A 25151-nucleotide genomic window follows, 5' to 3' on the forward strand; every position below is an offset into this window, starting at 1 on the left:
AGGGTGACTATCTCTTCTTGTGGGTATGCAAGCTAGAAGAGGACACGATGGTGTTATGAATGACTTGTAGGCATGTGTTCAAGATCATTTCTTGATCAACTAGTTGCGCCCCCTTATGCATATGTTTCTCTTATCTTGTTCTAATATTCGTAGTACTAGGTGGTTTACATTGCTTAGCTGCTTGCTTCAACCTCACAACTTAACAATATCCTACCCAGAAGTGATGTTAGTCTTAATACCCTTGGCAATGTTATTGTCGAGTCCCATTAACTTGCGGATACCACAACTGTTGGGGAACGTAGTAATTTCAAAAAAATTCCTACGCACACGCAAGATCATGGTGATGCATAGCAACGAGAGGGGAGAGTGTTATCCACGTACCTTCGTAGACCGTAAGAGGAAGCGTTATGACAACGCGGTTGATGTAGTCGTACGTCTTCACGATCGACCGATCCTAGTACCGAAAGTACGGCACCTCCGCGATCTGCACACGTTCAGCTCGGTGACGTCCCACGAACTCACGATCTAGCAGAGTGTCGAGGAAGAGCTTCGTCAGCACGACGGCGTGATGACGGTGATGATGAAGTTACCGGCACAGGCCTTCGCCTAAGCACTATGACGATATGACCGAGGTGGATTATGGTGGAGGGGGGCACCGCACACGGCTGGAAACAATCAACTTGTGTATTCTAGGGTGCCCCCTGCCCCCGTATATAAAGGAGCAAGGGGGAGGTCGGCCGGCCCTTGGGGTGCGCCAGGAGAGGAGGAGTCCTCCTCCTAGTAGGAGTAGGACTCCCCTTTCCTACTCCTACTAGGAGGGGGAAAGGAAGGAGGAGAGGGAGAAGGAAAGGGGGCGCCGCCCCCCTTCCCTAGTCCAATTCGGACCAGAGGGGGAGGGGGCACACGGCCTGCCCTGGCCGGCCCTCTTGATGACCCACAAGTATAGGGGATCTATCGTAGTCCTTTCGATAAGTAAGAGTGTCAAACTCAACGAGGAGCAGAAGGAAATGATAAGCGGTTTTCAGCAAGGTATTCTCTGCAAGCACTGAAATTATCGGTAACAGATAGTTTTGTGATAAGATAATTTGTAACGGGTAACAAGTAATGAAAGTAAATAAGGTGCAGCAAGATGGCCCAATCCTTTTTGTAGCAAAGGACAAGCCTGGACAAACTCTTATATAGAGAAAACGCTCCCGAGGACACATGGGAATTATCGTCAAGCTAGTTTTCATCATGTTCATATGATTCGCGTTCGCTACTTTGATAATTTGATATGTGGGTGGACCGGTGCTTGGGTGCTGTACTTACTTGGACAAGCATCCCACTTATGATTAACTCCTATTGCAAGAATCCGCAACTACAAAAGAAGTATTAAGGTAAACCTAACAATAGAATGAAACATATGGATCCAAATCAGCCCCTTACAAAGCAACGCATAAACTAGGGTTTAAGCTTCTGTCACTCTAGCAACCCATCATCTACTTATTACTTCCCAATGCCTTCCTCTAGGCCCAAACAATGGTGAAGTGTCATGTAGTCGACGTTCACATAACACCACTAGAGGAGAGACAACATACATTTCATCAAAATATCGAACGAATACCAAATTCACATGACTACTAATAGCAAGACTTCTCCCATGTCCTCAGGAACAAACGTAACTACTCACAAAGCATATTCATGTTCATAATCAGAGGGGTATTAATATGCATAATGGATCTGAACATATGGTCTTCCACCAAGTAAACCAACTAGCATCAACTACAAGGAGTAATCTAGCAACCTACAGGTACCAATCCTAGACTTGGAAACAAAGATTAGATACAAGAGATGAACTAGGGTTTTAGAGGAGATGGTGCTAGTGAAGATGTTGATGGAGATTGGCCCCCTCCCGATGAGAGGAGCATTGGTGATGACGATGGCGATGATTTCCCCCTCCCGGAGACAAGTGTCCCCGGCAGAACAGCTCCGCCGGAGCCCTAGATTGGTTCCCCCAAGGTTCCGCCTCGTGGCGGCGGAGTCTCGTCCCGAAAGCTTGCTTATGATTTTTTTCTCGGACGAAAGACTTCATATAGCAGAAGATGGGCACCGGAGGGCCACCAGGGGGCCCACGAGGCAGGGGGCGCGCCCAGGGGGGTAGGGCGCGCCCCCTACCCTCGTGGCCAGGGTGTGGGCCCCCTCTGGTATTTTCTTCGCTCAGTATCTTTTATTATTTCCAAAAATAACTTCCGTGGAGTTTCAGGACTTTTGGAGTTGTGCAGAATAGGTCTCTAATATTTGCTCCTTTTCCAGCCCAGAATTCCAGCTGCCGGCATTCTCCCTCTTTATGTAAACCTTGTAAAATAAGAGAGAATAGGCATAAGTATTGTGACATAATGTGTGATAACAGCCCATAATGCAATAAATATCGATATAAAAGAATGATGCAAAATGGACGTATCACCTCTCTCTCTCTCTCTCCACTAAGGCCCATGTGGCCCATTAGTTCTCCCGGGGGGTTCCGGTAACCCTCCGGCACTCCGGTTTTCTCCGAAATCACCCGGAACACTTCCGGTATCTGAATATAGCCGTCCAATATATCAATCTTTATGTCTCGACCATTTCGAGACTCCTCCTCATGTCCGTGATCACATCCGGGACTCCAAACTATCTTCGGTACATCAAAACACATAAACTCATAATACCGATCGTCACCGAACGTTAAGCGTGCTGACCCTAGGGTTCGAGAACTATGTAGACATGACCGAGACACGTCTCCAGTCAATAACCAATAGCGGAACCTGGATGTTCATATTGGCTCCCACATATTCTACTAAGATCTTTATCGGTCAAACCGCATAACAATATACGTTGTTCCCTTTGTCATCGGTATGTTACTTGCCCGAGATTCGATCGTCGGTATCACCATACCTAGTTCAATCTCGTTACCTGCAAGTCTCTTTACTCATTCTGTAATGAATCATCCCGCAACTAACTCATTAGTCACATTGCTTGCAAGGCTTATAGTGATGTGCATTACCGAGAGGGCCCAGAGATACCTCTCCGACAATCGGAGTGACAAATCCTAATCTCAATCTATGCCAACTCAGCAAGTACCATCGGAGACACCTGTACAGCACCTTTATAATCACCCGGTTACATTGTGACGTTTGGTAGCACAGAAAGTGTTCCTCTGGTATTCGGCAGTTGCATAATCTCATAGTCATAGGAACATGTATAAGTCATGAAGAAAGCAATAGCAACATACTAAACGATCAAGTGCTAAGCTAGCAGAATGGGTCAAGTCAATCACATCATTCTCTAATGATGTGATCCCGTTAATCAAATGAAAACTCATGTCTATGGCTAGGAAACTTAACCATCTTTGATTCAACGAGCTAGTCAAGTAGAGGCATACTATAGTGACACTCTGTTTGTCTATGTATTCACACATGTACTAAGTTTCCGATTAATACAATTCTAGCATGAATAATAAACATTTATCATGATATAAGGAAATATAAATAACAACTTTATTATTGCCTCTAGGGCATATTTCCTTCAGTCTCCCACTTGCACTAGAGTCAATGATCTAGATTACACAGTAATGGTTCTAACTCCCATGGAGTCTTGGTGCTGATCTTGTTTTGCTTGTGAGAGAGGCTTAGTCAACGGGTCTGCAACATTCAGATCCGTATGTATCTTGCATATCTCTATGTCTCCCTCCTTGTCTTGATCGCAGACGGAATTGAAGCGTCTCTTGATGTGCTTGGTTCTCTTGTGAAATCTGGATTCCTTTCCCAAGGCAACTGCACCAGCATTGTCACAAAAGATTTTCATTGGACCCGATGCACTAGGTATGACACCTAGATCGGATATGAACTCCTTCATCCAGACTCCTTCATTTGCTGCTTCCGAAGCAGCTATGTACTCCGCTTCACACGTAGATCCCGCCACAACGCTTTGCTTAGATCTGCACCAACTGACAGCTCCACCATTCAATATAAATACGTATCCGGCTTGTGACTTAGAGTCATCCGGATCAGTGTCAAAGCTTGCATCGACATAACCATTTACGACGAGATCTTTGTCACCTCCATATATGAGAAACATATCCTTAGTCCTTTTCAGGTATTTCAGGATGTTCTTGACCGCTGTCCAGTGATCCACTCCTGGATTACTTTGGTACCTCCCTGCTAAACTGATAGCAAGGCACACATCAGGTCTGGTACACAGCATTGCATACATGATAGAGCATATGGCTGAAGCATAGGGAACACCTTTCATAGCAAGGCACACATCAGGTCTGGTACACAGCATTGCATACATGATAGAGCATATGGCTGAAGCATAGGGAACACCTTTCATTTTCTCTCTATCTTCTGCAGTGGTCGGGCATTGAGTCTGACTCAATTTCACACCTTGTAACACAGGCAAGAACCCTTTCTTTGCTTGATCCATTTTGAACTTCTTCAAAACTTTATCAAGGTATGTGCTTTGTGAAAGTCCAATTAAGCGTCTCGATCTATCTCTATAGATCTTGATGCCCAATATATAAGCTGATAAGAAGCTTCACTGAGGTCTTTCATTGAAAAACTCTTGTTCAAGTATCCTTTTATGCTATCCAGAAATTCTATATCATTTCCAATCAACAATATGTCATCCACATATAATATTAGAAATGCTACAGAGCTCCCACTCACTTTCTTGTAAATCCAGGCTTCTCCAAAAGTCTGTATAAAACCATATGCTTTGATCACACTATCAAAACATTTATTCCAACTCTGAGATGCTTGCACCAGTCCATAAATGGATCGCTGGAGCATGCACACTTTGTTAGCATCCTTTGGATCGATAAAACCTTCAGGTTGCATCATATATAACTCTTCTTCCAGAAATCCACTCAGGAATGCAGTCTTTACATCCATTTGCCAAAATTCATAATCATAAAATGCAGCAATTGCTAACATGATTCGGACGGACTTAAGCATCGCTACGGGTGAGAAGGTCTCATCATAGTCAACTCCTTGAACTTGTCGAAAACCTTTCGCAACAAGTCGAGCTTTGTAGACAGTAACATTACCGTCAGCGTCTGTCTTCTTCTTGAATATCCATTTATTCTCGATGGCTTGTCGATCATTGGGCAAGTCAACCAAAGTCCACACTTTGTTCTCATACATGAATCCCATCTCAGATTTCATGGCCTCAAGCCATTTTGCGGAATCTGGGCTCATCATCGCTTCCTCATAGTTCGTAGGTTCGTCATGGTCAAGTAACATGATCTCCAGAACAGGATTACCGTACCACTCTGGTGCGGATCTTACTCTGGTTGACCTACGAGGTTCGGTAGTGACTTGATCTGAAGTTACATGATCATCATCATTAGCTTCCTCACTAATTGGTGTAGGAGTCACAGGAACAGATTTTTGTGATGAACTACTTTCCAATAAGGGAGCAGGTATAGTTACCTCATCAAGTTCTACTTTCCTCCCACTCGCTTCTTTCGAGAGAAACTCCTTATCTAGAAAGGATCCATTCTTAGCAACGAATGTCTTGCCTTCGGATCTGTGATAGAAGGTGTACCCAACAGTCTCCTTTGGGTATCCTATGAAGACACATTTCTCCGATTTGGGTTCGAGCAGGTTGAAGCTTTTTCACATAAGCATAGCAGCCCCAAACTTTAAGAAACGACAACTTTGGTTTCTTGCCAAACCACAGTTCATAAGGTGTCGTCTCAACGGATTTAGATGGTGCCCTATTTAACATGAATGCAGCCGTCTCTAAAGCATAACCACAAAATGATAGCGGTAAATCAGTAAGAGACATCATAGATCGCACCATATCTAGTAAAGCGCGATTACGATGTTCGGACACACAATTACGCTGTGGTGTTCTGGGTGGCGTGAGTTGCGAAACTATTCCGCATTGTTTCAAATGAAGACCAAACTCGTAACTCAAATATTCTCCTCCACGATCAGATCATAGAAACTTTATTTTCTTGTTATGATGATTTTCCACTTCACTCTGAAATTCTTTGAACTTTTCAAATGTTTCAGACTTATGCTTCATCAAGTAGATATACCCATATCTGCTCAAATCATCTATGAAGGTGAGAAAATAACGATACCCGCCGTGAGCCTCAACATTCATCGAACCACATACGTCAATATGTATGATTTCCAACAAATCTGTTGCTCGCTCTATTGTTCCGGAGAACAGCTTTTTAGTCATCTTGCCCATGAGGCATGGTTCGCAAGTACCAAGTGATTCATAATCAAGTGATTCCAAAAGTCCATCAGAATGGATTTTCTTCATGCGCTTTACACCAATATGACCTAAACGGTAGTGCCACAGATATGTTGCACTATCATTATCAACTTTGCATCTTTTGGCTACAATATTATGAATATGTGTGTCACTACTATCGAGATTCAGCAAGAATAGACCACTCTTCAAGGGTGCATGACCATAAAAGATATTACTCATATAAATAGAACTTCAATGAATAACCGTCTCGCATCAAACAAGATCCAGATATAATGTTCATGCTTAACGCTGGCATCAAATAACAATTATTCAGGTCTAAAACTAATCCCGAAGGTAGATGTAGAGGTAGCGTGCCGACTGCGATCACATCGACTTTGGAACCATTTCCAACGCGCATCGTCACCCCGCCTTAGCCAATCTTCACTTAATCCGTAGTCCCTGTTTCGAGTTTTAAATATTAGCAACAGAACCAGTATCAAATACCCAAGTGCTACTGCGAGCATTAGTAAGGTACACATCAATAACATGTATATCACATATACCTTTGTTCACCTTGCCATCCTTCTTATCCGCCAAATACTTGGGGCAGTTCCGCTTCCAGTGACCAGTCCCTTTGTAGTAGAAGCACTCAGTCTCAGGCATAGGTCCAGACTTGGGCTTCTTCACTTGAGCAGCAACTTGCTTGCTGTTCTTCTTGAAGTTCCCCTTCTTCCCTTTACCCTTTTTCTTGAAACTGGTGGTCTTGTTGACCATCAACACTTGATGCTCCTTCTTGATTTCTACCTCCGCAGCCTTTATCATTGCGAAGAGCTCGGGAATTGTCTTATCCATCCCTTGCATGATATAGTTCATCACGAAGCTCTTGTAGCTTGGTGGCAGTGATTGAAGAATTCTGTCAATGACACTATCATCAGGAAGATGAACTCCGAGTTGAATCAAGTGATTGTTATACCCCATACATTTTGAGTATATGCTCACTAACAGAACTATTCTCCTCCATCTTGCAGCTGTAGAACTTATTAGAGACTTCATATCTCTCAATCCGGGCATTTGCTTGAAATATTAACTTCAACTCCTCGAACATCTCATATGCTCCATGACATTCAAAACGTCGTTGAAGTCCTGGTTCTAAGCCATAAAGCATGGCACACTGAACTATCGAGTAGTCATCAGCTTTGCTCTGCCAGACATTCATAACATCTGGTGTTGCTCCTGCATCGGGTTTGGCACCTAGCGGTGCTTCCAGGATGTAATTCTTCTGTGTAGCAATGAGGATAATTCTCAAGTTACGGACCCAGTCCGTGTAGTTGCTACCATCATCTTTCAACTTAGATTTCTCTAGGGACGCATTAAAATTCAACGGAACAACAACACGGGCCATCTATCTACAACAACATAGACATGCAAAATACTATCAGGTACTAAGTTCACGATAAATTAAAGTTCGATTAATCAAATTACTTAAGAACTCCCACTTAGATAGACATCCCTCTAATCATCTAAGTGATCACCTGATCCAAATCAACTAAACCATGTCCGATCATCACGTGAGATGGAGTAGTTTTCAATGGTGAACATCACTATGTTGATCATATCTACTATATGATTCACGCTCGACCTTTCGGTCTTAGTGTTCCGAGGCCATATCTGCATATGCTAGGCTCATCAAGTTTAACCCGAGTATTCTGCATGTGCAAAACTGGCTTGCACCCATTGTATGTGAACGTAGAGCTTATCACACCCGATCATCACGTGGTCTCTCGGCACGACGAACTTTCGCAACAGTGCATACTCAGGGAGAACACTTATACCTTGAAATTTAGTGAGAGATCATCTTATAATGCTACTATTGAACTAAGCAAAATAAGATGCATAAAGGATAAACATCACATGCAATCAATATAAGTGATATGATATGGCCATCATCATCTTGTGCCTTTGATCTCCATCTCCAAAGCACCGTCATGATCACCATCATCACCGGCGCGACACCTTGATCTCCATCGTAGCATCGTTGTCATCTCGCCAACTATTGCTTCTACAACCATCGCTACCGCTTAGTGATAAAGTAAAGCAATTACATGGCGATTGCATTTCATACAATAAAGCGACAACCATATGGCTCCTGCCAGTTGCCGATAACTCTGTTACAAAACATGATCATCTCATACAATAAAATTTAGCATCATGTCTTGACCATATCACATCACAACATGCCCTGCAAAAACAAGTTAGACGTCCTCTACTTTGTTGTTGCAAGTTTTACGTGGCTGCTACGGGCTGAGCAAGAACCGTTCTTACCTACGCATAAAAACCACAATGATTTTTCGTCAAGTATCTGCTGTTTTAACCTTCAACAAGGACCGGGCGTAGCCACACTCGATTCAACTAAAGTTGGAGAAACTGACACCCGTCAGCCACCTGTGTGCGAAGCACGTCGGTAGAACCAGTCTCGCGTAAGCGTACGCGTAATGTCGGTCCAGGCCACTTCATCCAACAATACCGCCGAATCAAAGTATGACATGCTGGTAAGCAGTATGACTATTATCGCCCACAACTCACTTGTGTTCTACTCGTGCCTATAACATCTATGCATAAACCTGGCTCGGATGCCACTGTTGGGGAACGTAGTAATTTCAAAAAAAAATCCTACGCACACACAAGATCATGGTGATGCATAGCAACGAGAGGGGAGAGTGTTGTCCATGTACCCTCATAGACCGTAAGCGGAAGCATTATGACAACGCGGTTGATGTAGTCGTACGTCTTCACAATCGACCGATCCTAGTATCAAAAGTACGGCACCTCCGCGATCTGCACACGTTCAGCTCGGTGACGTCCCATGAACTCACGATCCAGCAGAGTGTCGAGGAAGAGCTTCGTCAGCACGACGGCGTGATGACGGTGATGATGAAGTTACCGGCGCAGGGCTTCGCCTAAGCACTACGACGATATGACCGAGGTGGATTATGGTGGAGGGGGGCACCGCACACGGCTGGAAACAATCAACTTGTGTGTTCTAGGGTGCCCCCCTGCCCGCGTATATAAAGGAGCAAGGGGAGGCCGGCCGGCCCTTGGGGTGTGCCAGGAGAGGAGGAGTCCTCCTCCTAGTAGGAGTAGGACTCCCCTATCCTACTCCTACTAGGAGGGGGAAAGGAAGGAGGAGAGGGAGAAGGAAAGGGGGGCGCCGCCCCCTTCCCTAGTCCAATTCGGACCAGAGGGGAAGGGGCGCGCGGCCTGCCCTGGCCGGCCCTCTCTCTCTCCAATAAGGCCCATATGGCCCATTAGTTCTCCAGGGGGGGTTCTGGTAACCCTCCGGCACTCCGGTTTTCTCCGAAATCACCCGGAACACTTCCGGTGTCCGAATATAGCCGTCCAATATATCAATCTTTATGTCTCGACCATTTCGAGACTCCTCCTCATGTTCGTGATCACATCCGGGACTCCGAACTATCTTCGGTACATCAAAACACATAAACTCATAATACCGATCGTCACCGAACGTTAAGCGTGCGGACCCTACGGGTTCGAGAACTATGTAGACATGACCGAGACACGTCTGTGGTCAATAACCAATAGCGGAACCTGGATGTTCATATTGGCCCCCACATATTCTACGAAGATCTTTATCGGTCAAACCGCATAACAATATACGTTGTTCCCTTTGTCATCGGTATGTTACTTGCCCGAGATTCGATCGTCGGTATCACCATACCTAGTTCAATCTCGTTACCGGCAAGTCTCTTTACTCGTTCCGTAATGCATCATCCCGCAACTAACTCATTAGTCACATTGCTTGCAAGGCTTATAGTGATGTGCATTACCGAGAGGGCCCAGAGATTCCTCTCCGACAATCGGAGTGACAAATCCTAATCTCGATCTATGCCAACTCAACAAGTACCATCGGAGACACCTGTAGAGCACCTTTATAATCACCCAGTTATGTTGTGACGTTTGGTAGCACACAAAGTGTTCCTCTAGTATTCGGGAGTTGCATAATCTCATAGTCATAGGAACATGTATATAAGTCATGAAGAAAGCAATAGCAACATACTAAACGATCAAGTGCTAAGCTAACGGAATGGGTCAAGTCAATCACATCATTCTCTAATGATGTGATCCCATTAATCAAATGACAACTCATGTCTATGGCTAGGAAACTTAACCATCTTTGATTCAACGAGCTAGTCAAGTAGAGGCATACTAGTGACACTCTATTTGTCTATGTATTCACACATGTACTAAGTTTCCAGTTAATACAATTCTAGCATGAATAATAAACATTTATCATGATATAAGGAAATATAAATAACAACTTTATTATTGCCTCTAGGGCATATTTCCTTCAACAACAACACCAGGTGCAAGTATAGGTAAGGCGTTATTCTAAGGTGAGAGTGTGGTACTCTCTATGTGGAGCTCTTCTTCGACGAGGATCATTAGGATGGGATCCAAGTTAGCAGCCTGGGATTAGAAGGGTAGACATTACTTATTTCTCTTGCCTCTTAGACATATTTGCTTCTTATCTGTACTCGAATCTCTGCCTTCTTCCGCTGTAATGATTGGTGTAATGTGGGTATGTTAACCTCTGTTTGGTGAAATGTTTATGTATCGACTTAGGTTTGTCACAATGTTATCTCGTATTTATCTTTTCTATTCAGGATTAGTTGTATTTATTGTGATGTCCACCTTGTTCACCAACAAATGACCCCGCGTGTATGTTATGAAGTCATATGTTGGGGCGACCAATATGCGCTTTTATCCTTAGCGGAGATTGCAAAATCTTCGTTGGGCTAGGACCACATGTTGGGTGCTACAGTGAAAACACCTTGCGCACTCTTACAGAGGAGTTCGCTTCTTGCCATTCTTGTAAATAAAAGTTCACTTTCTCAGCGATCATCCTCGACTCACCCATTTTTCCCACCTCGTGCATCATTTCTTGCCATCCAAAATTGATAGATCGTTTGCATCATAATTGCTTCCGCCTGATCATTTGCTGAAACTAACCAGTCCAGAATCCAATTCCTCAACTGTGAGAGCGAAGTAGAAATATGTGGGCTTATCGACGGTGATCATGTGACTTCTCTAACAGGGCTCCAGACCATGATCGCATGTGGGCAGAACCAGAATTTGTGTAGCAGTGTTTCTTCTCCCCCCACAGCAAGCACACACCACTCCTCCCTTAATACTTTGGCGAGCTAAATCAGACCCCCACTATAAGTCCACTTATCTCCAAATTTTATGAGCCACCATTTAGCCATTAGTGAGACAAAGTATCTCAGGGCACTAGCCTTGTGTTGTTCGATACATTTCATTTGCGCTTGTTCAAAGAGTTTTACCCCCACATGTCAGCTCCTCTTGCTTTTCTTGGTTTGTCTATAGTAATTTATTTGTTAAAAATGTATATTATTGCACACGGGAACCATAATTAGTGCAGCCGATAGAAAAGAAGTGTTACATATTGGATCTAATAGAGAAGATGCTGCTCAAAGCCTTATGAAAAAGAATGGACACTATAGCTGCAACTACTGATCATGATACTATTTACTAGGGCCTTTAATAAAATGTCAAGTACCCAACTAAATCCGAGTATAAATGGCTGGAGAAACCCCTTGATGCTTATCATTATAAATGGATCCAGGAAGCCAAGCTGCCTATGAAGATTCAAATCTTCTTATGGCAAATGTTCCAAGATGTATTTCTAACTAGACGTGTCATGAAACATAGAACATGACCTGCTAGTAATCCTAGTTGTTCCTTCTGTAAAGAAGTTGAGTCCTCTTTTGAGATTGCTTTCTCTGATTGCACTTCACTTATTTACAATGATACTATGACACTCAAGACTGGAGCAGAGCTTCTCCACACCAACACGCTAAACTTGACAGGGATCTGCGGTGCAGCCCAACAACCTATCGAAGGAAAGGGAGGATTACTTGAAGAACTTCTCTTATATATAGCTATATGCCCCTACTACATTTAGGTGTGATGCAATATCGTTGTGCTTTTATAGGTGACCCTAGCTCACATAACTCAAATACCTAAAGTGGACCTAAGGATGGTTACAAACTTTTTCTTAGAGAAACACAAACAATCCAGTTACTAGAAATTTTTACAAGATTGGAAATGAGGAGTTGAACCTGGCCTAAAAATCAAGGTCCCACTAAAACCAAATAAATAAAGAAAACTCAAGCTAATGTGAAAGCATGCATGACCTCCCCTAGGATAGATTAACCACCAAAAGGTCATGCTCATCATATGGAGCTACATTTTGTTTTTCAGGAGAGACAACATGGACATGCCATGTTTTCTCGTCAACGGAACAAGGAGAGAGAAACAACCAACAACTAAAAGAGCCGAGGCCTCCTTTGGTTCATAGGGTAGGAAAATCGTAGGAATAGGAAAGTCATAGGAAATGAGATGACATGTATCTCAAATCCTATGAGTAGGAATAGGAAAGGAGATGCCCTTTGATTCACATCATAGGATTTTTTTTCCATTGATTCTAGGCTAATGTTTATTTTCCTATGAAATGTGGAGGATAGGAAGAATACCTCAATAGGAATAGGATTCCATTCCTACAAACCAAAGGGATCTAAAGGAATTTTTCCTATAGAAATCCTATCCTATGAAATTCCTACAAGATTCCTCTAAACCAAAGGAGGCCTGAAATAGCAAGTGGAAGCACAATGGACATTTTTCTCATCTCTAGATTCTTGTAAGACACCATGTGCCACTGGTGAGGCAAAAGCATGCCAGGGCATTTGCCTTGTGCTTCTCAATAAAATTCACTTCAATTTGTTTGAAGAATTTAACACCCCCTCCCCCCTTCAATGTTAGCTCTTTTGATTTCCCTGGTTTGTACATAAAATGTCACAAAATGGACTAAGAAATTCAATCAATATCAACAATATGAATTAAAAAAGGATAAACGGTTTGTTTTCAAAGCAAGTATCATTTTATGGTTCTCCATGTGGTTAGATGTAAATACAAGATTAGTAGAAAAGTGACTAAAATAAATTTTTACTTATTACTTTTAAATGTTGGAGTTGGTGATGAGTTTCCATGTGATACCATACAAATAAATAGATGCTCATCTACCCATATGTTGGACTAGCAACCTTCAAGGAAAACATTAAGAAACAAATATTACTTTTACTAGGTGTGAGACCTAACCCAAATAAAGAAATACATTGCTAACCTAACATGAGAATAACACTCTTAGGAAACACAAATTATGAATGCAAGTATGCCACTCCAATTCAAAATCATGGATTTGATTTTAGTTTCTCTGCCCAACCAATTATTCTGGTTTTATGGCATAGCAAACAAGGGAAAAAAAATTACAATTCAACGCGGCGATAGATGTTGTCCTCCTACATAATCAACGATCTTATGCATTCAACTTATTCACAATCATCCTTCTATATTTCAGCATTCAAAATATTATCCCGCTGCAAATCTCGCAAAGGACCTACTACGGTCGCTCAAAACTCTTTAGTAACTGCAACATGATCTTTATTATATTCATGCTCTCTTTTTAATTTTAAACCATGTAATAGCCGCAAGACACCATCATCTTTTGATAATCTCATAAGACATTGGTAACTCCTCATTTTTATGGCTTCATGACAATGCTCGAGTATTGTGCTAGTCTCTTAAAGAATTCAACCGTCTTAGATATGAACCACCATATACTAAAATCTTGAGCGATATCTACGCTTGAGGAATCTCAGCTATGTTAGGGATTGCATGGAGAGAGAAACAACCAAGAACTAAAAGAGCGTAAATAACAAGCGGAAGCACAATTGATGTTTTTCCCATCTCCATGTTATTGTAAGCCACCAATGGGGTGTTTGGTTGGGATTATTTTTTTACTTTTCACTTTGGCTTATAAGCCCGAAAGGTACATATATATGGGGTTTTGGATTTTGCTTTTGACAAGCCAAGAATAAGTCCAATCAAACACCTATCCACTTGAAGCACCTCGGGGCATTACCCTTGTGGTGCCCGGTAAACTTCACTTACAATTTGTCCTCTTCGATGTCAGATTTTTTGGTTTCCTTGGTTTGTCCGTAAAATGTCCCAAAATGGACTAGATATTCAGTTAGTATCCAACAATATATGAATTAAAACAAAAGGATTAGCAATCTGTTTTGAAAGCAAGCATCATTTATGGTTCTCCATGTCGATCACTGCTAGGAAAATGACGCATATCTCCTAAAGAATCTAGCCAACTTAGACAAGAATCATGATATGCTTGCATGAATCTTAGCGTAAAATCAATGACACATGACTTAGATGTGCAATACTTAGAGCACATCTAGAGATGTGCTTTAGCAAAACTGTATTACTAATACCTTGAGCGATATCTAGGCTTCAAGAATCTCCCCTATGTTAGGGATGACAAACGATGTTAAAAATGATTACAAACTTTGATCAGATATATCCATATGTACTTTTGTGCATCTTTTATTATGTACCCACGATCGGAAAAGCGAAGGAGGAGTATACGCATGCTGTAGACGCCGCCTCCCAAAAAGCTAGGGTTCTCCCCCTCCCGCCGGCGCTGCCTCCGGTCCGCCTCGTCTCCGGTGGCCTTAGGACCATGGGGGCAGAGTGGATCCCGGTCCTTACCAGTGGGAGGGCTCTGTTTTTAGATATTTCTTCGACTTTTGTTAGTGTTTGTGTTCTGCTCAGGAAGGAGAGACGAAGCGGCTCTCTAAAGATGGAATAAAGGTCTCCCCGCCTAGTCCCCATTCCGGTGGTTCGTCGAGCATTATCGGTGGGCGTGTGGAGGTGTGTCTCCGGTGGATCTATCTTTGGTGGATTTGCTCGGATCTGATCGTCATTCGTCTATGTTCGTGTGTCTTCAGGTTGGATCCTTCTGATCTACACTACTCTTTATCGGCGGCGGTTGCTGTTCTAGTACATTGGTCCTATGGGGCCTTAGCATGACGACTTCTTGACCGTCTACTACAACATGTTTTGCCCGACTCCGGCGAGGAGGGGCGATGGCAGCGGCACGCCTTCGGCTCACTTCAGTGCTTGTAGTCGTTGCTAGGTGGTTTACGGATCTGGATATAATTTTTATTATTTCTAGTGTTGTTATACTAACATGATTGAAGATGATTCCAAAAAAAACATGATTGAAGATGAATAGATTGAAAGTTTTCCTGCAAAAAAAGACAGTGCAAAGTTCTTTAAAAATAAGATTACAAACTCTGTAAACTAATTCAAAAATATTAAAAATCCGACTTCACATTTTTAACGCTAGAAATCAAATACAGATAGGCCATGCCAACAGATAAAATTGCCATACATGTGTGTAAAATTTGTCATGTTCTTACAATGAAAATTACCATGTAGCATAAAAATTCAATAGAAAATTTGTCACGGTGCAGGCGTGCAACGATTAAATGTCATGGGTTTGATCATGATCCGACTTGTCTGAGCGCGCAACAATTTTACCCCTACAAATCTGATGTTAGATTTATATTGAAGTCAAAATAATTCAGTTTACGGTAGAATAAGAGAAGATATCGGAGTGCAGCTATTTGGCTCCCGAACTCATATGTTCCCGCGGCGAACAATAAATTCAGAAAAAAATATTAGACAAATTTAAAAAATATGTTTCTATTTGCATGGAAGATACTTAGGTGTGTGAGGTCCACTTCAAATTTGAGTTTATTTGGATTTTTAGTAGCTCTCGGCAAAAAAAAAAAACAAATTTGGAGTCCGTGAAATAGCTTAATATTCATCTACTATTCTGAGCCAATTTCTTTTTCTGAGGCCTAGTCATATGTCCAAATGATCTGAAATTTGGAGCGGAACTGAGGCGCCAAATCATCTTCCACACAAATTTTTATTTTGGATTTTTTGGATTTTTTTTTGGAATTTTCTCTTAATCGGATGCAGATGAGCCCCGACTCTGAAATGGATATTCGAAGATATCGCCACCTTAGTTTGTTTTTCTTTTCGATTTCAAATACACCCCGCAAAAAAAAAAAGTACACACACCCTAGATCCACCGTCAGATCGCGGTAGACTTTTCTCTCCTTCACCGTCTCCGTATCTTTCTCCCCTCCCCCGTCCGCCGACTCCTAAAATCCCCAACCCGACACGAGCCGCGGCTCCAAAACAAAATCGCCCCTCCTTCCATCGCCGTGCCCTAGCGCTGCCGCGGCCTCGCCGCCGACGCCTCCCCCACCCCTCCGACGAGCTCCTCGCCTCCGCCGCGCGTCGTCGCCGCCGTCGACGTTCCCGTCCTACCTCGCCGCGTAGTCGCGACCCTGCCCCCGCTCTGCTCCGTCCGCGACTCCGCCGTTGGTCTTCGAGGTATGGTTGGTTCTCCGGTATCCGGTGATTAGTTGGATTAAACCCCGCTGCCCTTCGCCAATTTTGCTTGTGCTGGTGTGCGCCGTACAGATCCGCCCCTGGTTATTGTTTACATGTACCCAAATAGATGTCTGTTGTTTTGGTTGTGTCCTTATGATTTTGTAGAGTCTTGACGCAGATGGGTTGTTCTGTTCGAGGTATGTGCATGGAAGGGCCTTGAAGCAGAAGTGTTGCTTTTGGTATATATAACTATGAATGTGTTTGTTGGCTGGTGAATAATTTTGAGTCACCACTGGTGACATTTTAAGGTTTTGGTACCATGTGTAATTTGCACTTCCTAGTAGGGTATCTATTGACTTAATATTTGTATAAGAAGACAAATCTCTGCTATGACTGTTCAGTTCATACGCGTCAAAGTTTATTTGTGTTTTGTGATATGCATACATATTGGTGTCTGATGTGTTGATTTGTTTATTGTTTAAGCAGTACTCGTTGCTATTCTATAACAGAGTCTCTATGTAGATTTTGTTAGCGCCATGAGTGTAGTTTTCTTGCCCACCCAAGTGATGAAGTTCCTTAGGTTAACGTTGCAGTAAACGAAATGGTCTGAATGTGTTTGTTTCATGACTGCCTGTGTGAATTTTAGCTAGCCAGACAAATGTTTATGTTTACTTTAGCTAAAAGATGATGACCTCGTCACGCTAGTAGTAGCCAATATAGTTTGTTTCCTTCCAGGATATTGAGATCGCTAGTCCTGTATAACCGTTTCTTCTTGGATGTAGCTCTGAATGTGTTAGCTAGTGAATAATTTTGACTTGCCACTGTATTTATTTGTTTAATTCCACATGACATTTTAAGGTTCCAATGTCATGTAATTTGCACCCTGGTAGAATATATATTTATTTACTTAGTTGCAAGAAAATAAATCCAAACTATGATTGTTCAGTTCATATACGTGAGAGGTTTATGATATGTATACCCTATTGGTGTTTGATTTGTTGACTTGGTTAATTTTAATCAGTACTGGTTGCAGTTCTATAACAGAGTCTCTATGTAGATCTTGTTAGCTTTGTGTGTGTGCATTTTCTTGTCCTACCAAGTGACGAAATTCCTTAGGTGATGCAGTAAATGAATTTGTTTGGGACTAAAGGCTTTGTTGTCGTTGTTGTTGTTGCATGCAGTAAATGAATAGCGTGAAAGGCCTGAATTTGTGTCTCTGCGTGATTGCCCGTGTGAATTTTAGATAAGTCATGGCCTCATCACTTCACGACTAACCGATAGAGTTTGTTTTCCTTGCAGGATTTTCATATTTGCTGGTCTTGTATAACCTTTTCTTCGTGGGTGTATCAAGATGTCTGGAAATGATTCTCAGGCTGCAGCTGACAGAATAAAGGCACAGGCCTTATCAAATGCAAAGGGATTGAGCAGGGCTCAAGCTGAACGTGCAGCGGAAGCTGCTGCTCGCAATGTCAATGCCTATGGGCAGAAGGAAGAGGGACCAAGTCGCTGGCAGGAGAGGAAGGAAGCCAAGAGGCAGATGTATCTGATGAGTACAGAGAAGGCTGTGAGGCTGGGTGTGAGACCAAATGCTGCACCAGCTTCTGCAACTGCTGGGGGCCAATGTCAGAAGTGCTTCCAGCCTGGGCACTGGACATACGAGTGCAAGAATGAACGGGTCTACATATCGCGGCCCTCAAGGACGGATCAGCTTAAGGACCCCAGGTTGAAGAAGGCGTGGCTGCCGGCACCCTCTCAGTTCGTGAACCCCGATCTGGAGAAGGAGATGGAGGAGGAAAGGAAGCTGATGCGAGAAAAGCTGAAGAAGGAGAAGTCTGAGAAAAGGAAGTCAAGGAGCAAGTCAAAGAGCAAGAGGAAACATCGCGCGTCGGTGTCTGACTCCGACTCGGACTCTGAATCATCGGGGACCGGCTCCGAGTACTCTTCTGAGAGCGGCAGCTCAAGCTACAGCTCCTCGGACTCGGAGGACAAGAAGAAGCGCCGACGCAAGACGACGCAGAAGAAGAGAAGGCACCGGAGGGACAGCACGTCGTCCTCCTCTGGATCTGAATCTGAGTCCGAGTCTGATTCTGATTCTGACGGCAAGGGCAGCCGGAAGAAGAGCAAGAAGCACGGCGACAAGCGCCGATCCTGAAGAACCAGAGAAGGCGCCAGATGCGGCCAAATTCTGCCCACATATCATGTCCTTTTCATTGTAGCCGTGGCTTCGTGTGCCGAGCGCCCTTTCAAGAGATGTATTGCTAATGTATCAGTTGATTTCCTGAACGCTAGATGATTTCCTGTTATTGTTCTCCCTGTGCTAAGTAGTACCCTCTTTTTATCCTAAAGATTACTAAGAACTTGGAAGTGCTTGAAGCTATAGGTTGTTTCCTATCCTGTGATGCCTGTGAGCAGCAGCAAATCCTGCGACTATATTCTTCATCATATGTAAGCTTGTTGTGCTTGAGTGCTGTGCAATAATCGTTTGATATCGTTTTTGTGAAGATAAACATTTTGACCTTACTAATTCCCTCCTCGCCAAATTATAGTGCATTTTTTTAAAAAGGTCAAACTTTGTAAACAACATAAATTTTTTGTAGACAAATTTGTCAATGCTTACGATACAAAATCAATCCCATCAAATTCATTATGAGCTTGTATGTTTTTTCCCATGTTGTATATATTCGGCACTGTAAATGTTCATTACAGCTCTTGCTTAACCACTTGACGGTTTTTCTTTTACCTAACGAGTCTTCCGCGAGTCGTGCGGGCTGTGTCTGGCACTGGCACTGAGATGGCACTGCCGGTGAGCTCGGCCGGCCTCGTCTCGCTCCTCGTCCCCTGCCTCCTCTCTTTCGTCCTCCTCCGCTTCTCCGCCCTGCTGGACCCCGGCGCCGCCGTGCCCCGCGTCAAGAGGTCCCCTCCCCTACCCCTGCGCTTCCGCCATGACGGCGCCTTCAAGATCCTCCAGGTTGGTAGCTGGCTGCCTGGCTGGCTCGCTCGTCCCCCCCTGATTTCCTCCGCTGGCCCTGCTAAGCTCGCCGTCGTTGTCAGGTGGCGGACATGCACTTCGGCAACGGCGCCGCCACGCGCTGCCGGGACGTGGCGCCGGAGGTCGGCGGCGCGCGCTGCTCCGACCGCAACACCACGCGCTTCCTGCGCCGGCTCATCGAAGCGGAGAGGCCCGACCTCATAGCCTTCACCGGTGCGTGCTTTGGTTTGCTCCCCCCGCGGCTTCCCCTCTCTTACAGCCGCTGCTAGGTGGCCATCTAGCTCCAGAGATCGCTACTCCACCCCGTGCGATCCCCCCTGGCCTAGCCTTGCTCATGTCATGTGGCCGTCCCTGCCATTGGCAGATTTGTCAGTTGAAATGATGCAACGGCATTGGATCCAATCGATTAGTTGGTCAATTTGCCTGTGACATACCAGCGATATGGAACGACAAAGTTGGTGCTCTATGTGGTGCCAGCTTGATGGAGCTTGTGAGTTGACTTTATGAATGCTTCCAGTTTGCATTCAGATGTCAGAGGGGGTGGCTGGAAACTTTCACTATGGGCTACACTATTATCGCCTATTTACTTGTAGCTCATCGATGATGCTCGGCTGTTACGGATTATCTGATGTGGCCTGTGGATGGCATTTGTATAACCCCGCGGGAATTTACTTCCCAAGCAATGTGAACTCGTCATCTCTGATGCTTAGGGGTTTAACACTGGATGGAGCTAATGTCAGAGTACTAAGCTTACATTCTTCTTTTATAACTATATTGAGTGAGTTCTCTCTTGTATGCAAGGGATTCATGCATCGCTCCTCTTGGTTCTGAACTTCTGATGATGGCATTGATGCATGATTGCATCAGTAAGGTGATTTGTGCAAAGAGACCAAACTCCAAGATCACCAAACTATTAGCAGTCAATAGTAGAATTTGCATCAGATCCACATTCAACATGAACATGAGTAATGTTCCTTCTTAGTCTGTTAGCTTTAACAGAATATGGATGATCCTGCGTGAACAAAAGCCAACGGTTATTTTTCTGTCCTGTTGAGTCAGTAGAGTTTGGACTACAAAACAGTCCATTAACTCTTGGGGTAGCCGCTAAAATAAGCATGTTGTGGCCTGCGAGTAAATAGTTATTGACCATAACCACTCTTTCTTTTCCATCAGCCCCTCTCTGAAAAGTTTTAGTATTACCTTGATTTAATAAACTTGCGATTTTTCAGTTACTACATTATTTACTTGATTCCAGTTCTCTTAATCATAAAAAAGGCCGAGTAACTTAAAATTTAATCCTTCTGCTTTAATTTTGAATCAGGGGATAACATATTTGGGGGCAGTGCAACTGATGCAGCAGAATCACTGCTCAGAGCAATTAGCCCTGCTATAGAGTACAAGGTACCATGGGCCGCCATATTAGGAAATCATGACCAGGAATCTACAATGACGCGAGAGGAACTGATGATGTTCTTGTCTTTGATGGATTACTCAGTATCTCAAGTAAACCCTCCTGGTTTTCTGGTACATGGGTTTGGCAATTACCATGTTGGCATACATGGGCCATTTGGATCGGGGTTGGTCAATACTAGTCTGCTTAACCTTTACTTCCTGGATAGTGGGGATCGTGAAGTGGTCGACGGAATTAAAACTTATGGATGGATCAAAGAATCTCAACTTGCTTGGCTCAGTGCTACTTCAAGAGAACTCCAGGTAGTCATGCTAAATACTAACTTGATCACAGTACCAAAGATCTCAGTTTGGAATGTGTCACCATTTTAGATGAAGATCCTAACAACTAGTATAAATGTGTCATATCTGTTGGTCTATTACTCTTGCCTTTTCTGTTTGATGAACATATTTGTAACCAATTCTGGATTATTGTTCTGTTCATATTTACCAGTGTTTGAACAAAATTTCTTTTTGACCCAAAGCTGCGATAATTTGTTCTCACAGCATATTTTTATTGATTTTATAAGGGGGGTGTACAGAAAGCACAAAGAAAAACTATGCCCTAGGGAGTTCCAAAAAAGATAAATTACAACAGCTACAACAACAGCATCATTGGAGAGATCAAGATGATCCTCATCCAAAACCTATCTAAATTTTTAAACCCAATCAGGCAAAGCAGCATAAGCTAACTCCCATATCACATTCACATTACGGGATTTGCACCATGCTCATTAGTAACTTCTGTTATTTATCAGCATTGTTTGACAAATGCTACTCTTTTTTGTAATATATATTCTTTGACAACCGGTACCTGACAATTTCCTTTATTTGACAGAAAAATTCGCTTGCCCCCGCGTTATCATTCTTCCACATCCCAAATCCAGAAGTCCGAGAGCTGTGGTACACAGATTTTAAGGGTGAGTATCAGGAAGGAGTGGCTTGCTCATTAATTAACTCTGGTGTCCTTGACACCCTCGTCTCCATGGGAGATGTGAAAGGTGTCTTTCTTGGTCATGATCATCTTAATGATTTCTGTGGCAACCTTAACGGCATATGGTTCTGTTATGGCGGTGGCTTTGGTTACCATGCCTATGGAAGGCCTCATTGGCCGAGGAGAGCTCGGGTAATTTACACTCAACTCAAGAAAGGGCAGAGGTCATGGATGGGAGTCGAGTCGATACAGACTTGGAAGTTGCTTGACGACGAGAACCTTTCCAAGATCGATGAGCAGGTTCTCTGGAGAGACAGTGACAATGACTCTTACCAGAGTGTCCACTTGTAAGCTCCGGACACTAAAAGATCTCTTTGTATGTTGTAAACATATTTGATCAATTACAATACATCAAATTGGTAGGTTTGATCAAATTAGTCATGGTTGGCCATGGACCAAATTAGACACCTGTATATGATACTGCTGTATCTTGTTCATATGCAAATCCCTTGCTTGGGTTGTTGAGACCAGTTCTGAACATGATGTGAAGAGGTAGTTTGTCCCCTTGTTGATATCTTACCACTATTTTTGTGTGTGGATTGACTGTTACTGTGCTTCATTATACTCATAAAAGATTTTTCCGATAAAGGGAATATATTAATTAATATCGTGAAGATATCAATTACACCCGGCCTCTGCACCAACAAGATATCGGAAGACATCAAGGATGCACACAGTCAAAAATAAAAAGATAGTATGAATTAGACAACATATGCCTGCTTTTAATAACACACACAAAAACACATGAGTATAATTTGTCTGACTTAACTGAAAAAAATCATGAAACTTTCAGGAACCATTATTTTATTTATGCAAATATCGCAGGAGGGTTTTGGTGAGCCTCACTGTGGTTCCATAATTTCATAGAACTTTGAGAAAGGTCTACTTTTCATCCCTCAACTCTTTGAGAAGTCTAGATTTAGTTCCTCAACTCCTAAACCAGTCAACTTACACCCCTAACTCTTCAAACCGAACAAGTTTAGTCCCTCGTCTCGGCCGATGGCAGGCCGAGCGCATCATCCACGAGGCTGGTGCACCCGTCCGTCGTACTCGTGCCATACGCGCTCGGTGACGTCATCCGTCGTTCCACCGTAGCCGTCGTTGTTCTTTGTGTCGGAGTAGCTCCACGCGAGCTGCCTCTTGTCCCAGTTCATGCCCTGATGGCGGGTACGGCCCGGAAGAGAGGCTTGACTGCTTTGGACCAATGGCAGGATAATGATTCCTTTGTCTAAAAGATGCTGCCATGGCAGCAAAAAAGGTCAGGCAATCTGGCGCCGTGGGGGCGTCGACAGCAGGCCTGACAAGGTTGATGCGTAAGTACGTGCTCTGAAGATGGATCAGTGGAAGACGGCGGCGACGACCTATGAGAGTGCGTTGGACCGGTTTGCGTCCCAAACTCAGTATATGGTTTGGTTGGGGCCTCCGGCTTTAGATGTTAGGTATTTGTGCGATGTCTGTTTGGTATTAGGCTCAGACTATCGGCACCCCTTCATCAAGTGTATAGGAGTAGCGACAGATGTTGCTAAGATGGTAGCTTCAGACTACCTAGTGTACTACTTTGTAAGGTCTTTGTGAATAATTAATAAAATGGCTGCATGCATCTTTCAAATGTAGAGGTCGCGGGTCATCCTCCTATTCGAAAAATGGCAGCAAAAAAGGCTAAGAAACTGCCATGGCAACGTAATGAGCCCTTTGGCAAAAAAAAAATGCTACCATTGCAGAAAAAGCTAAAAAATGATGCCATAGCAGCAAAAGTGAGTAGAAAAGCATAATGAGCCCTTTGGCTCAAAAAAGCTCTCATGGCAACAAAATGATCACTTTGGATAAAAAATGCTGTCATGATAGCAAAAGTGAGTCATATGGCTCAAAAAATGCAAAAAAAATTAATGAATGTATTTCATAATTTGCAATTCTTTTATACTGGCAATATTTACGAATGGCATGTAGAAAAAGGCAAACACCACTAGCTACACTACTGCAAATTTCTTTCTCATGGCAGGGAGACAACAATTTTTTTCATTTTGAATTTGAAAATTGCTGAAATTTTTGTGTTATATAGATAGTAACACAGTGTTTCCAGCTGAAGAATTTTGCCATTTTGTGTATTCTCTATTCTTTTCTCGAATACGCACGAGTGTGCGTATCATCTTGTATAGAAAAAGGGGGGAAGAATCCCAACCACCGTTGATGTTACATGGATTTAAACGCTACATGAACATCAACACACAGCACAACCACCGCTCCACCTACGTAACACATAAACCGGACTACTCGCTACCTGCCCACCCTACTAAAAGCTCAAACGTGCTGTCTCACTGGTAGAAAAAAGCCCTTTAGTCCCGGTTCGCAACAGCCTTTAGTCCCGGTTCTTGTGGCTGACCGGGACTAAAGGCCCGTCCACGTGGGCGCCAGTGGTCCGTCGGGGCGGAGGACCTTTAGTCCCGGTTCTCGTGGCCAACCGGGACTAAAGGCCTCCTCCGCAGGTTTAGGGTTTTAGCCCCCCTAAACCTGGTTTCTTTTTAGTTTGGAGTGTTTTATTTCTTTTATATTTTATTTTGTGTTTTATTTTAATTTTGATAAAGTTTCAGTACACATATTCTACGCTACTATATACATGCATATGAAATTTCAAACAAGAAGAATTTAAGAGGAATATATAATATATATTCAATCTCGGGTGACCATATACAACTTCGAACAAGTTTCCATACACAATTAGGATGGATGACCATATACAACTTCGAACAAGTTTCAATCTCGGGTATGCATATAAATTTCTTCGTCCTCGGTATAGTGTTCTCCTTTAGGATTGATGACTTCCCTCATGAAAAATCCTGCTAATTCTTCTTGAATTGGTCGGAAGCGAGCTTCTGGACTAAGCCTCCTCCGCAAGTTATCCGTCGCGTTCCGCACGCTATCCGATGCCTTCCGCTCAGAGGTGTGTCTCCGGATGTTCTCACAAACATAGTATCCACATAGATTGGTCCCCGGTGGCTGCTTATCCACATTAACTAACCTTCTGAAATCTAGCTCATGTTTGAATTCACCGACAATTTCTTCTGAGAACCGTCTCCAAACCCTACAGGGCAAAGAAAATTAAATGAACAAGGGAGTTATTAGTTACTTGATATTAGGAAA

General features: G+C 43.2%; 2 protein-coding genes across 2 annotated transcripts; both read left to right on the forward strand.

The window, feature by feature from the left end:
* The first annotated feature begins 16275 nt into the window (after window positions 1-16275).
* Window positions 16276-19045, forward strand: LOC109732519 (uncharacterized). Its single transcript, XM_020291677.4, has 2 exons — window positions 16276-16581; window positions 17881-19045. The coding sequence occupies exon 2, from the start codon at window positions 17933-17935 to the stop codon at window positions 18731-18733; it is 801 nt and encodes a 266-aa protein (XP_020147266.1). The 5' UTR covers window positions 16276-16581; window positions 17881-17932; the 3' UTR covers window positions 18734-19045.
* A 245-nt stretch (window positions 19046-19290) lies between these two features.
* Window positions 19291-22531, forward strand: LOC109732518 (probable inactive purple acid phosphatase 28). Its single transcript, XM_020291676.4, has 4 exons — window positions 19291-19549; window positions 19633-19783; window positions 20892-21283; window positions 21858-22531. Exons 1-4 carry the CDS (start codon window positions 19373-19375, stop codon window positions 22302-22304), a joined length of 1167 nt encoding a protein of 388 aa, XP_020147265.1. The 5' UTR covers window positions 19291-19372; the 3' UTR covers window positions 22305-22531.
* Window positions 22532-25151: the final 2620 nt, after the last annotated feature.

This window comes from Aegilops tauschii, chromosome 7 (assembly GCF_002575655.3).
Source record: "Aegilops tauschii subsp. strangulata cultivar AL8/78 chromosome 7, Aet v6.0, whole genome shotgun sequence".
Classification (NCBI taxonomy): domain Eukaryota; kingdom Viridiplantae; phylum Streptophyta; class Magnoliopsida; order Poales; family Poaceae; genus Aegilops; species Aegilops tauschii.

Bases quoted from the DNA above. Each gene is read 5' to 3' on its own strand.
- LOC109732519 (XM_020291677.4), top strand. From the start codon at position 17,933: ATGTCTGGAAATGATTCTCAGGCTGCAGCTGACAGAATAAAGGCACAG.
- LOC109732518 (XM_020291676.4), top strand. From the start codon at position 19,373: ATGGCACTGCCGGTGAGCTCGGCCGGCCTCGTCTCGCTCCTCGTCCCC. The intron at 19,784-20,891 runs GTGCGTGCTTTG...ATTTTGAATCAG, and splicing joins CGACCTCATAGCCTTCACCG to GGGATAACATATTTGGGGGC. The intron at 21,284-21,857 runs GTAGTCATGCTA...TTTATTTGACAG, and splicing joins CTACTTCAAGAGAACTCCAG to AAAAATTCGCTTGCCCCCGC.